This window comes from Gymnoscopelus braueri (genome assembly GCF_963280865.1).
Source record: "Gymnoscopelus braueri genome assembly, chromosome: 5".
NCBI classification, from domain to species: domain Eukaryota; kingdom Metazoa; phylum Chordata; class Actinopteri; order Myctophiformes; family Myctophidae; genus Gymnoscopelus; species Gymnoscopelus braueri.
The window spans coordinates 40,523,434-40,537,024 of record NC_137606.1 but is presented as its reverse complement, the minus strand read 5'-3'; the positions used below and the strand labels follow the sequence as shown (position 1 = coordinate 40,537,024).

At 41.1% G+C, this 13,591-nt stretch overlaps 1 protein-coding gene across 1 annotated transcript in view; it reads left to right on the top strand.

Moving 5' to 3' along the window:
* The window catches only part of gab2 (GRB2-associated binding protein 2), a 102,620-nt gene that overhangs the window by 43,628 nt on the left and 45,401 nt on the right, over nt 1-13,591 (top strand). Inside the window, exon 2 of the mRNA XM_080427862.1 lies at nt 307-607. Coding sequence (XP_080283988.1) covers nt 307-607 — 301 coding nt within the window. The remainder of the gene's footprint in view (nt 1-306; nt 608-13,591) is intronic.

Below are 13,591 nucleotides of genomic sequence, written 5' to 3'. Positions count from 1 at the left end.
TAATGGTTCAGAAACACCTTTCATTATGTACCACACAGCCCAGACCTAGTGCGCTTAACCCATTAATACCTGGAACGCATCTGTGTCACTTTAGGCTATTCAAAAATAGCAGATATACAAGCTCATAGCGCGGCACCGAGTGCCGCGCTACGAGCTTGTAGATCTGCTATTTTTGAAAAATCGTGAAAATTATTTTTTTACATTTTTTTCCGAAAAACTGTTAGGATTAAAAAAATGTTTAGAAGCGGCCTCAGGTCTTAATGGGTTAACTGACGATCTTATCCCCCCCCCCCTCATCCCATGCAGGCGTGGAAGAAGCGCTGGTTCATCCTCCGCAGCGGGCGGATGAGCGGCGACCCCGACGTGCTGGAGTACTACAAGAATGACCACTCCAAGAAGCCCATCCGGGTCATCGACCTGCACTGCTGCGAGCAGGTGGACGCCGGGCTCACCTTCAAGAGGAAGGAGTTCCAGGACAGCTTCGTGTTCGACATCAAGACCTCCGACCGCACCTTCTACCTGGTGGCCGAGACGGAGGAGGAGATGAACCAGTGGGTGCGCTCCATCTGCCAGCTGTGTGGCTTCAACCAGTCCGATGACGCCCACGGTAAGCACCCGTTTAAAAAAACGTAGTCACGCGGCGTTGTCCTGTCTCGCGCCGAAAATAGCAGACTAATCGGCTACTTTCTGCATGCGACGTTTCTTCATGAGTGAAGGAAGTCGGTCGTTGTGTATAGTTTAAGGGTCTGTACTTGGTATGATATCTGTGAAAGCAGAATCTGTTTGGAGCACTCATAACACAATAATGATGAGACAGACAAGAATTCAGAATTCCAAGTATGAGAGATTTTACTCGAGTAAAAGGAGCAAACTTTACACAATAGCATCATGCAATGGAAATCCAGTTTGGCTCACTCAGGTCATATTCTACCTCTGGTTAAATAGGCCTGTTTCAGACACACCCCCTCAACACCTAAACACAGACAGTTTTCACATAGAGATGTTAATTTAGTCAACAAGCATGATGACAAAACAAAAGAATTTAAATGTTGCATAGGTGCCAGCTTGTCTCATAGAAGCAGGGTGGGGTCAAGCAGAAGAACATTTTATCCCATTAGTTCATTTTAAATGTTTATATTCAAATATCCTTGACATATCGTAGCTATTTTTTTTATTTTTTCCTGTAAATTAATGCCCTACTTGATCATACTACAGCGTCACACGAAAGCATCAAAAGTAGCCACAAGCTCGAGTATCCACAAGCTCGAAACGCGGCGCAAAGCGACGCGTTTTGAGCTTGTGGATCTGCGACTTTTGATGCTATTGAATTAGAATCCTGAAAAGTAACCGTTTTGGACATAATACAAAAAAACTAATTTGCCTTTTTCTGCCTTTATTGATAGTATACGGTATATATAGACAGGAAATGGGGAGAGAGAGACGCGGAGTGACACTCAGCAAAGGTCGTCCTGAACGAGACTCGAACCCGCAACACGCTGTCAGGCTGCATAGGAGCCTAGGTGCCCGGACCGCTAGGTCAGCGGTCCGGGCTCAGAGACATTATTATTGTTGGTCAAAAAAGTATTAGGCTACTATCCCTGCAGCGGCGGCACAAGCGCTACGCAAAACTCGACCAATCTGTGAAGCCGATGGGTTGGGTTTGGCCAATCAGGGAGCCATGGACCACCGTTTGATGAGATTCAACCTCTCAGACCCAAGATGTAGAATATTTTGTTGTCTTTGGATGAGATTTTGTCCTCAATTCCATGCTGTATTGATGTTGGTACCATAGGACACATCAACAATAACAATTCTTCTACATTCTCTAATTGTGTAGAATTCTTGTAAATTAAGTAATGCAGATGTTTAGCAATAATTTAACTCTTGAGAGCGTAAAATGAAACCAAATGGACCCATAAGTGTCCATTTGGTTTCATTTTACGCTCTCAAGAGTAGATCTAATAAGGGTCCATTTGGTTACCAACTCTCCATCATTTAGCTGGGGACCAGCTGGAACCCCCTCAAGGGCCATTGGTAGTCCCCGGACCACTGGTTGAGAACCACTGGTTTAGGAGATCATAGATGTTTTATGTGTTTTGCGGATTAAAACTCTTAATTGGTAAGAGTCCAGCATGAAATGTTGTCATGTGTTGCACTTTGAACCCCCCTTCTGGGCCACGCCAACATTGAAGCACTTCCCTAGGACATTGTTAATGTCTGTTTTAGTTTAACCAGATCACAGATACTGTAACTTCAGAGCTCAGATGACTTATGACTGACTCTTGATCAGAACACACACGCACACGTTAACATAAGAAGGTCACAGTCAGTCAGGGGGGCAGAGCTGTCTGAGGAGGTTAGAGCTCTTAGTTCTTGTAATCGCCGTCGGAAGGTTCCCCGGTTGGATCCCGGGCTCCCCCGACCCTGTGTTACTGTGGAAGTGTCCTTGAGCAAGACACCGAACCCCTAACTGCTCCTGATGAGCAGGTTGTTGGTGCCTTGCATGGTTTCCGTCGGTGTGTGTGTGTGTGAATGTGTGAATGTAATGTACATTGTAAAAGCACTTTGGATAAAGGCGTAACAATGCACCATTTACCATCATAACATCTAACTATACCAGTGGTTCTCAAAGTGGGGTCCGGGGACCCCCAGCAAAATTAGTTTATACAGTATCACAATCATTTTTAACCACTTTATCCATTTATACGTAAAAAATAGCAGATCTACAAGCTCTGCTATTTTTTTGAAATATCGAAAATGTTGAATCATTTTCAATTTCATTTTAAAATGCATATCAATTTGGGGGTCCTCCTTGGCACAAAAAAAAGTTTGAGAACTACTGCACTATATTATCGTTCTGAAGAACTATATTCCAGAGAGATTAACCAAAGTTCTGCTTTAAAAAGCCTAAAAATGGCTATTTATGAGCCATGTGAGATTGTGTGTTATGCTCATAAATAGAGTGACTAAGTGCTCAGGATTTTAGGCTGGGTCTGCCCCCCTCCTCCACAGACAGGGAATTCCCACTCATGCAAAACACTGTCTCAGTGCAGACACTTGTCTGAGCGGGTCAGAATCACTGGTGGTGGATTCAAATTGTTTCTTTTTTCAAAAATAGCAGATGTACAAGCTTGCAGCGCTGCGGTCTTGTACATCTGCTATTTTTGAATAGCCAACGTATAAATGGATAAAGTGGTTAGCCTGTTTGTGATGCTATATTAACTACTTTATTAACTACATTTACTCAAGTGCTGTACCTGAGTAACAGTTTTGTAGTACTTTTACTTTACTGGAGTATTAACTTTTTTTGATACTACTCCACTACATCTCAATAATGTACTTTATTACATCTTTAATTTACTCGTTAATTTGGATTATTAATCAAAAACATACATTTAATCACTTAAGCCCTTATTGTATACTTCAGCTCATAGATCAGATATTTTAAAAACAGAAATCTGATATTTTTGAAAATATTTGAGAAATATCTAAAACGTTTGGAAAACTTTGAATAATTCAGATTCTTTTTTTAAAACATAACTCTTCTCTTCTGGGGGTCCCTGGCACAAAACACTCTCAGATGGGGGTCCTTGACATGATGAAAAAGTTTGAGAAAGCACTGAGACAGAGGACGTCAGATAGACACCATACTGTAGGAAGGGCTCTCAAACAGAGATGCATGCTGGCTCGGTCACAGCAGTCACGGCTACACTCTGTTAATTCACATATTCATCAAGCTCAGATCGTGACGCTCGTCTGCGTAAAGAAGACCTCACGTGGACACAGTGGATCAGTGTTCAATTGCTGACGTGTTAAAGAGGCAGTGTGTGTGTGTGTGTGTGTGTGTGTGTGTGTGTGTGTGTGTGTGTGTGTGTGTGTGTGTGTGTGTGTGCGTGTGCGTGTGCGCGCGTGCGTGCGTGCGTGCGTGCGTGCTTGTTTGTGTGTCAGTACGTCGTGACTGAAGAAAAAAAAAAACATGGCCCGTTTCCAAAAAGCTGTATCTCGTGTCACACTGCCTGGAAAACCTTTTATGTCCAAAACTGTTACTTACTTTTTAGGAAATTGGAAGGGAGGGGGAGAACATGTATTCTAATGCAACCAGCGTTTTTTTGTCACATGCTCTTGTTAATTATTTTCATTGGACTTTTTTTTTGGACCCGTTTTCGACCTGGTGTCCCTATTTTGGGCATGTCATTATTATAGGCATAAAATAGGGTAGTGGTTCTCAAAGTGGGGTCCAGGGACCCACAGGGTTCATTGGGGGGGTTCCAAATGGACCCTCACTCTGAGAGTTATGGAGGTCCTTGAAATTAAAACGTTTGAGAAGCACTGAAATAGGGCATTCATTTATGGAAGGGAAAAAAAATACGATGAAATATGGAGATGGAAGGTTTCTGCCTGACAACAGTGAGAAATTCTGTCCATATCCATCCATAAACGGGGGAAAAACCTTCACAGAAAATAGCAGATGTACAAGCGGTAAGCATCAAGAGCTTGTAGATCGGCTATTTTCAGCAAAAATATTTTATGTAGAGCGAAAAACTGACACCTGTATAAAGCCCTGAGGGACTCCGGTCAATGACTAAATCAAGATGGGATGTGTGTGTCTGTTGAGCACTGTGACAGGTTGTGTTTAGGAGAGCTGCTAGCCATGGAGGTTGTGTTTGAGAGCTGGTAGCCATGCAGGTTGTGTTTAGGAGAGTTGCAGGTTGTGTTTTGGAGAGCTGCTAGCCATGTAGGTTGTGTTTTGGAGAGCTGCTAGCCATGTAGGTTGTGTTTTGGAGAGCTGCTAGCCATGTAGGTTGTGTTTAGGAGAGCTGCTAGCCATGTAGGTTGTGTTTAGGAGAGCTGCTAGCCATGTAGGTTGTGTTTTGGAGAGCTGCTAGCCATGCAGGTTGGGTTTAGGAGAGTTGCAGGTTGTGTTTTGGAGAGCTGCTAGCCATGTAGGTTGTGTTTTGGAGAGCTGCTAGCCATGTAGGTTGTGTTTTGGAGAGCTGCTAGCCATGTTGGTTGTGTTTTGGAGAGCTGGTAGCCATGCAGGTTGTGTTTAGGAAAGTTGCTAGCCATGCAGATTGTGTTTTGGAGAGCTGCTAGCCATGTAGGTTGGGTTTAGGAGAGCTGGTTGCGAACGCAGCGGAAGGAGGCGCGCCTCCGCGCAAGTGGAGCTTACTATGAAACCGTGCTCGGGGTGTGTGTGTCTCTGTCTGTCTGTGTGTGTGTCTCTCTGTGTGCGTGCACTGCCTGTCTGCAGCCGCCAGAGTGCAGGAATGTAGACAATGCTCTGATTAAAATGCACAACAGCCTGCAAAACACACACACACACACACACACACACACACACACACACACACACGATGTCAATGTTCTCTCCCCATCACGGTGAAATAACACGGATTACAAGTCCGTAAATACACAATATTTTCGAGCTGCATTCGCTTCCAGCGTTCGCGCGTCTTACTTGTAGCCATGCAGGTTGTGTTTAGGGTAATTATTGTTCTCAAACCCTTTCATATCAAGAACCCCCATAATAATATGCATTTGGTTGCGGACCTCCGTCAAAAAACATATTGTGCCTTTTTTTTACAAGATTGTTTGAAAGTAGCAGATCTGCAAGCTCAGCTATTCGTATAAAAGGTTTAAAGTGGGTAAACTACCCTAACTAATTTAGCTGGGGACCCCCTGGAACTTTGAGAAGCACTGGTTCAGGAGCGCTGCTAGCCACGCAGGCCTCCATGTGGGAGGAGAGGAGAGGAGAGGAGAGGAGAGTGCAGACCGTCCTCTTCTCCCTCAGAGGAGGAGGAGGAGGAGGAGGAGGAGGGCAGAGTCTTTACAGGCCCTGAACGTCTCTAGTGTAGGGAGGGTTACCGTGCACTGTGTGTAGTACTGTGTGTAGTAGGGGCAGATGGTCTACATCAAGGAGGCGAAGGATGGAGGCCTGTGTGTTACAGTACTGTAAAATACAAGGGTCCATTTGGTTACATTTGTACATTCTCAGAGTTAAAGTAACACTGGGGATTTTACTATGTAGGTTGCCTGTCTCTGCGTGCGTGCGTGCGTGCGTGCGTGCGTGCGTGCGTGCGTGCGTGCGTGCGTGCGTGCGTGCGTGCGTGCGTGCGTGCGCGCGTGCGTGCTGTTTGTGTGAACAAGCAGAGCCAGCTGCAATGGGTCAAACAAGACTCAATTCTTTTGTGTTGTAAAGGTTTATTACTTAGTTTTTGTTGTCTTAATGTCTTCATTAAGTTAAGCCAAGTTCGAGTTGTAGTTTAGCGTACTTTACAAGTGGCACAAAGACCGAATCCAAATACAGTAAAAAGCTAGAATAAAAACATAGCAGTTAACCCGAATCAGGGTTTCCCTTATAGCCGTAGCAAGAACTGTTGGCCACTTTGGTTGTGACATTTGTTCTGCGAGACTGAACAAGAATCCTATGAGTCATGAGGCTATTGTTAACCTGTGTAATTAATATCATTATAACCACACACCTGTGTTCAGTGCAGCTCTGTTCATTTGCATTTAGCCGAGGTCAGTGCTTCTCAAACGTTTTTATTTCAAAGACCCACATAACTCTGAGAGTTGTGCAAATGGAACCAAATGGACCCGTACGGGTCCATTTGGTTCCATTTGTACACTCTCAGAGTTACAGACCCGTAAGGGTTCATTTGGAACCCCCTCAAGGAACCCTGAGAATCCCTGGACCCCACTTTGCTCACTGTCCTAGGTTAGCCAATGTTTTCTTTAAAGATATTTTCTGGGCTTTTAAGCCTTTATTGATAGTACTGTACATACAGTAGTGTAGAGTAGGAATGGGCAATATTATCGATTTCGCAATATATCGCGATATTTTATTTCTCAATACTGTATCGATACTCCAGGCCGTCATATCGCGATAAAAAAAATAATATATATATATATATATATATATATATATATATATATATATATATTTATATATATATATATATATATATATATATATATATATATATATATATATATATATATATATATATATATATATATATATATATATATATATATATATATATTTGAAGTAGATATTTCAGTGTTCTGTGCACGGGTCCCTGGCATGGAAGTGTCTTTGTGAGAAGAGAATTGCAGGCAGGCTAGCAAGGTGAAGCGCTTACATGTTCGTACGAAAGAAAGGTTTTTGCATTTTTGTTTTGTTTTTGAGCATCCGGCTGATAAGAGCACAAGCTCTCATGATGCATTTCATTAATAGTGGAGTGTTAGGCTATCATTCAGCCCAGGGTACTATTGAGGATGAATCAAAGAGCCCGACCGATACATCGGTGAGCCCGATGTATCGTTCATTTTGGACCCCGATGTCAATATCGGACATCGGTCATTATTTCCCCCAATGTTCCGATGTTTTTGTCATTAATATTTTCACTGATTGTGCAATTGCTGCGCAGCTGCGGTAAGGTGTTTATATTTATGTGAAATCCACAAAGATTGCTCGTTTTTCTCAACAATCTCTCAATAATACTGAGAGAGATTAAAGTTATCTACCACTACAATGCCTTCCAGAGAGACCTATAAGCTCAATTAATTAATAAATGATATGAATGACTCGACGCGAGGCTCGTTAATTTATGGATCGTGATGCAACGGTTAGGTATATATTTTTATGGGCAATTGGGCATAGGCTACTACAATCTTCTAAGCTACTTGTATATCGCTAAAGAAATATATATTAACGTCTGTCTGAGTGAGACGTTAATTTAACATCTCCACGCTGTTTCTGAGCGGACGGAGAATACCAAAACTCTCGCCCCAAAACACAGTCGCCCTAAAACACAGTCGCCCCGGGGCAAATCCGGCGGTATTCACAAACGTAACTTCAGTAAACTATGCCTAAACCTACCTAACCTTATTTCTAAACGTAACCCCAGTAAAACTATGTTCTAACCTTATCATCAAACAAATGCAAGAACCGTGAAACCGCGAAAAAGAATGGGGGTGAGCGTGATTTGGGGCGAGTTTCATTTACTTTCACTTTTCATCAGACGCAGACAAGACTGTCAGATGAAGGGATTCCTCTTACAACTTTGTAAAGCATTACCCTTACCTTGGGCCGTTCATTTTGCTCTCAGCAAGACTTTGTTCATAAATAAAATACAAGGACACAGTTTTGTTGTGCTCAAAGCCTCAAGCTTGAGTGACTCGACCCTCAAGTTTTACAATCCCATAGTTTAGAATAGATCCTATAGTCCGAAGAGACAGTTGTGGGTTTTATTGGTTGTTGTTGGTTCAGGGCGATTTCACAACCAATTGATGGACGGGCTTTGCATGGGCACGTCTGTTGCAGGATGCGGTGACAGCGTCATGTCAATGTAATATGAAAACTAAATCAAAGTACTAAATCAATTGACCAAAACCCAAATCCTAAATTTAGAAGTGCACTACACTCCTTATCATTATGTATGAAAATGTTTTGAAAATACCAGATCTACAAGCTCACAAAGCACTGCATAGCAACATGTTGTGAGCTTGTAGATCTGCTATTTTCAAATAGCCAGTGGTGGAAAGAGTACTAAAATGTTTTACTTAAGTAAAAGTATCAATACTGTAATATAGAAATACTCTGTTACGAGTAAAAGTCTGGAATTCAAAATGTACTTGAGTAAAAGTACAAAAGTGTCGGCATCAAATTTCAATCAATTTCAAGTTCTCAAACGCATAAAAATCTTTTGAAAATAGCAGATCTACAAGCTTGCAGATCGGCTATTTTCAAATGGCCCTATATAGGGCGGAAGTGGTTAATGTATGTTTTGTGATAATAATCAAAATATTCAAAGTAACTAGTAACTAAAGTTTTCAAATAATTCTAGTGGAGTAAAAGTATAATATTTGCCTCTGAGATGTAGTGGAGTAGAAGTAAAAGTATTGGAAATTGTAAATACTCAAGTACAAATACCTCAAAATTGTACTAAGTACAGTAATTTAGTAAATGTACTTAGTTACTTTCCACCACTGCAAATAGCCAAAGTTTAAAAAAGGCTGAAGACTTGTGGTTAATGCATGTTTAGTAATAATATTAATAATTAAAATCTACAAAGTGACTAGTAACTAAAGTTTTCAAATAGTATTCATGTTTATTTGTAATAATGCGATTGCATTTTATTTAAATGTTCTCAATCTTGTATTCTTAACTTTAATGTAAAAACTACGTTTATACGTTTTTGAAATTAATTTTTTATTATTTTATTTAATTACAAAATATCGGTCAAAAACATCTGCAATCGGTGGTCCAGGACTCTCAAAATCGGTATCGGCATCGGACCCAAAAATCTGGCATCGGTCGGGCTCTAGAATCAATCATACTGTGTAAAACCTACAAGTGGATGGAGATGGAAGATCAAACAAAAAGATCAAACAAAATCCACTCAAAACTAACCAATTGATTGATTTGAAAGCCACTCGAAACTCAGAAATAGCTACAAATGGATACCATGTGATGGATAAAATGGACTGAAAACTCATCTGTTTTATGTACTTATGGTACCTAGGTACCTACAGTATATACCTACAGTATATACTGTATGATATACAAGCTCATAGCGCGGTGCCGAGTGCCGCACTATGAGCTACATCTGCAAAAAAAAAGAATAATCGTGGAATATATATATATAGGTTTTATTTAAAGTGAACATTTTTAACTCCGAACTGTGCTTCCCGTCCCTGGAACAACATATTTTGAGATGGGGGTCCGCGGCCAAATACATATCCTTTTGGGGATCGTTGACATGGAAAAGTTAGAGCACCACTGATATAGCAACAAAGTTTTTTAGATATGCATTTGGCCGCGGAACCCCATCTCAAAATCTTGTTCCTTGTGTGTGCAAAAAGATTTGCACACATTTTCAAGATTTTTCAAAAAAATATAGCAGATATACAAGCTCATAGCGCGGCACCGAGTGCCGCGCTATGAGCTTGTATATCTGCTATATTTTAATGGCCAGAGAAATCTTAAAATGACACAGATGCGTTCCAGGTCTTAATGGATTAGATAGCTGTCACCAGTACAGTACTTTCTCTCATAGTTATTAGCCCCAGGTAACAAGAAGTGAATCATGTCTAACAGCACATCGTTGCCATGGGTATAATATGATTCACAATTTGACTATTAGTTTCCCTACCAAGTGAGTCAGCGCACAACAATGCATCATGGGAGGTTCTGACAGCGCCAGGCAAAAAATAACAATGATAACCCCCTTAAGCAACGAATAGGGAAAATAGCCTGGGAAAACTGATCTGCTAGATCTGCTTGCATTGTGTTGTGACTTCTTGGTCAGTTCATGGCAAAGTTGGGTACCGAGAGCAAAAACTTCAGCTGAGAAAGCACTGCTTGTGACACAGAGAGAGAAGAAAGTGATAGCATCAGCATATTTTCACAGAGCGCATTATCAATGGGGCTGAAAATAAAGTCTCCCTTTGTAAATAAAAACTCCTCTATATTTAGACCACTATGTTAAGAATGAGGAAGTGAGATGCATGTGATGTTTTCCAACTAAATACTGTATGACCGCGGTCAGGATATATACAACCTCGCCTTTTGGAAAACGGTGACTTAACCCATTAAGACCTGAGGCCTATTCTGCAAATGCCTTCTAAATCAGTAGTTCTCAAACTTTTTCTGTGCGAAGGACCCCCAAATTGATATGGTAAATGGTCAATTTACCCCATCTTAAACAGTTTTGTGCCAGGGACCCCCAGAAGAGAAGATTTGTGTTTTAAAAAATGCATAATTGTAAAAATATATATATATATATATATAGATGTACAAGCTCGCAGCGCGGCACAAAGTGGCGCTGTGAGCTTGTAGATTTGCAATTTTTGAGAACCACTGTTGTAAATCCTAAGAGTTTTCTGAAAAACTTATGTTGCTATGTACATAGCTAAAATCTAAAATGACAGATGCTTTCACTTCTTGATTTGAGCTCAAAAGCATTATTTTACACTTTGGCTATTCAAAAATAGCAGATATACAAGCTCATAGCGCGGCACTCAGTGCCGCGCTATGAGCTTGTATATCTGCTATTTTTGAAAAATCGTGAAAATGTGTGCAAATCTTTGAATATATATTGTTTTAAAGTGAAAATTTTTAACTCAAATCTTTGCTTCTTGGGGTCCCTGGAACCAAATATTTTGAGATGGGGGTCCACGGCGCAAATACATATAAATTTTGACATTAAAAAGTTTGTAAACCACTGACATAGCAACATACGTTGTTTTAAAAAAACTGTTAGGATTTAGAAGACATTTGTAGAATTGGAACATCAGGCCTTAATGGGTTAAAGACATGAGGCAAGTTGGGGGGTTGAGGAAGTTTTTCAAGCTTTCACCAAATTACCCCAGTCTGTCTGCAAGGCTTCTTCTTGAAAACAGGAACAAGAGAGCGCTTTCAAGAAGAACAACAGATCCCCATTATTACAGTATGACCACGATACTGTATGACACGATGATGAGGATGATGATGATGAGGTCTCGGCTCTCAGAGGGGGGACTGCAATCAGTAATACAGCTGTGTCATCATGACATCAATACCCCTCCCCACACCCACCCATTCTCAAAGCCACACCCCGCTGACGCGATATCAACAGCCCTGAGATTCATAACAAGACCTTGCTCGCCGTTTAACCTGCACCCGAGGGATCCGCACAGACGACACACACACACACACACACACACACACACACACACACACACACACACACACAGGCGAAGCGTTTATTACTCACTCACTCCGTGGCTGTTCTTTTTTTTCCTAGTTCAAACATCTGGATGCGCCGCGTGTCACAGATGATCGGGGCTGTGTGTGTGTGTGTGTGTGTGTGTGTGTGTGTGCGCGCGCTCTGGTGATCTACCGCCAGCTGGCCGACGGCGGGAAAATGACATCATGAGCAGCAGAGATTGGTGGCGTGAAAAATATGAGCGTGTGAGGAGGTGGCTCTTTTCTGACAAATTGATATTACGTCAGGGTTTTTTTATGACGTTCCCCTTTTTGTTTGATTGTGAAAGCACTATGTGGGCTGTTTTGAAAAAAGGGCCGTGGAACTTAAACTATTATTATTATTGAGTTTTCAACGTGCTTGGCAAAATGTTGTTCCCTCCAGATGAAAGTGTAAGACACACTATAAAGTCTCATGTGTGATCCACTCACTCCACTGGTACTCAACATGGGGTTCAGGGACCCCCAGCGGTCCTTGAAGGGATTCCAGGGGGTCCCCAGCTAAATCATTGATATTTTTGGACCCTAAGACTCAGTACAAATGGTTCCATTTATACACTCTGAGTTAAATTAACACTGAGGAATGAGGATTGTACAGTGTAGATTGGGGTGCCAGAGATAAAAAATCCTATGAAATGGGGGTCCGTGGCCTAATGCATATCAAACTGGGGGTCCTTGAGTTTAAAAAATGTTAAGAATAACTGCACTACTCTGTGAGCTTATTTCTCATCCTACTGTACAAGGTTCTTACGGACCGAATTTATGCTTACAGTGAAATGCAAGCAAAGTTGTGATTCATGGAAGCTTGCTGTCAACATTAATGGATTAGGTTGAGTTCCTCCACATTTGTGGTGGCCTATTTTTTTTTTAGTTTAGTCTAGTTTAGTTGATTTGAACTACAAATCAACTAAATTTGCAAATATGCCCACAATCCCACATATCTCATGAATCGTATGCTGTATGCTTGTTAAAAACATTTGAGATAAAGGACAATTGAGTCATTGCAGTCCCCTCACAAACAAACAAAACAAACAACAAGGTTGACAGACCGTGTGTGTGGCAGTCAATCTAAAATAAATAAAACCAATGTATATGCACACAATGAATAAATCGTATTAACCCATTAAAACCGGCATTTGTGTCATTTTAGATTTTTGCATTGGCTATTCAAAAATAGCAGATATGCAAGCTCGTAGATCTGCTATTTTTGAAAATGTTTGAAAAATCTTGAAAGTGTGAGAACTACTGATTAAGAAGGCATTTGTAGAATCGGCCTCAGGTCTTAATGGGTTAACCTATTGAAATGTGTCTCCATTACCAAAAAAGTCTGGGTGTGTTTTTATTTTATTTAAATTGTTACATTTATAAATTCTTCATCATACAATACAATTTAGTAGTAAAGTAAATTTTGGTTTCCAAAAGTCCTGTATTCAGTAGAACTTTCCATTGTCTTGGTGAACAGAGGCAGAGAAGACCAGTCTTTCTCTTTAACAAAACAAAGGGGCAGATAATAAATCAATACGCGCTCTCAGACACTGTGTCCATTTGGCAGGGAGGTTCCAACGCAACTCTCTCAAATAACACAGATGGAAAAGAACAACACTTGCCAACAGTATCACATAGCCAGTCCTGCGTCTTTATTTTTGGTCGGGGTTTTTTTTTTTGACAGCTAAGCAACAAGCATTTCCAAAACAACAGGCGTAGGAAGTGCAGTGGGACATCATGACTGAAATGTGTTACAGCCTTTCATTAAGCACTAGGAAGCTACATTCCTTCATGGCTTGAATGTGTATGAAATATCTCCATATGCTTATAAGGAACCAATATGGATTTGGTAAA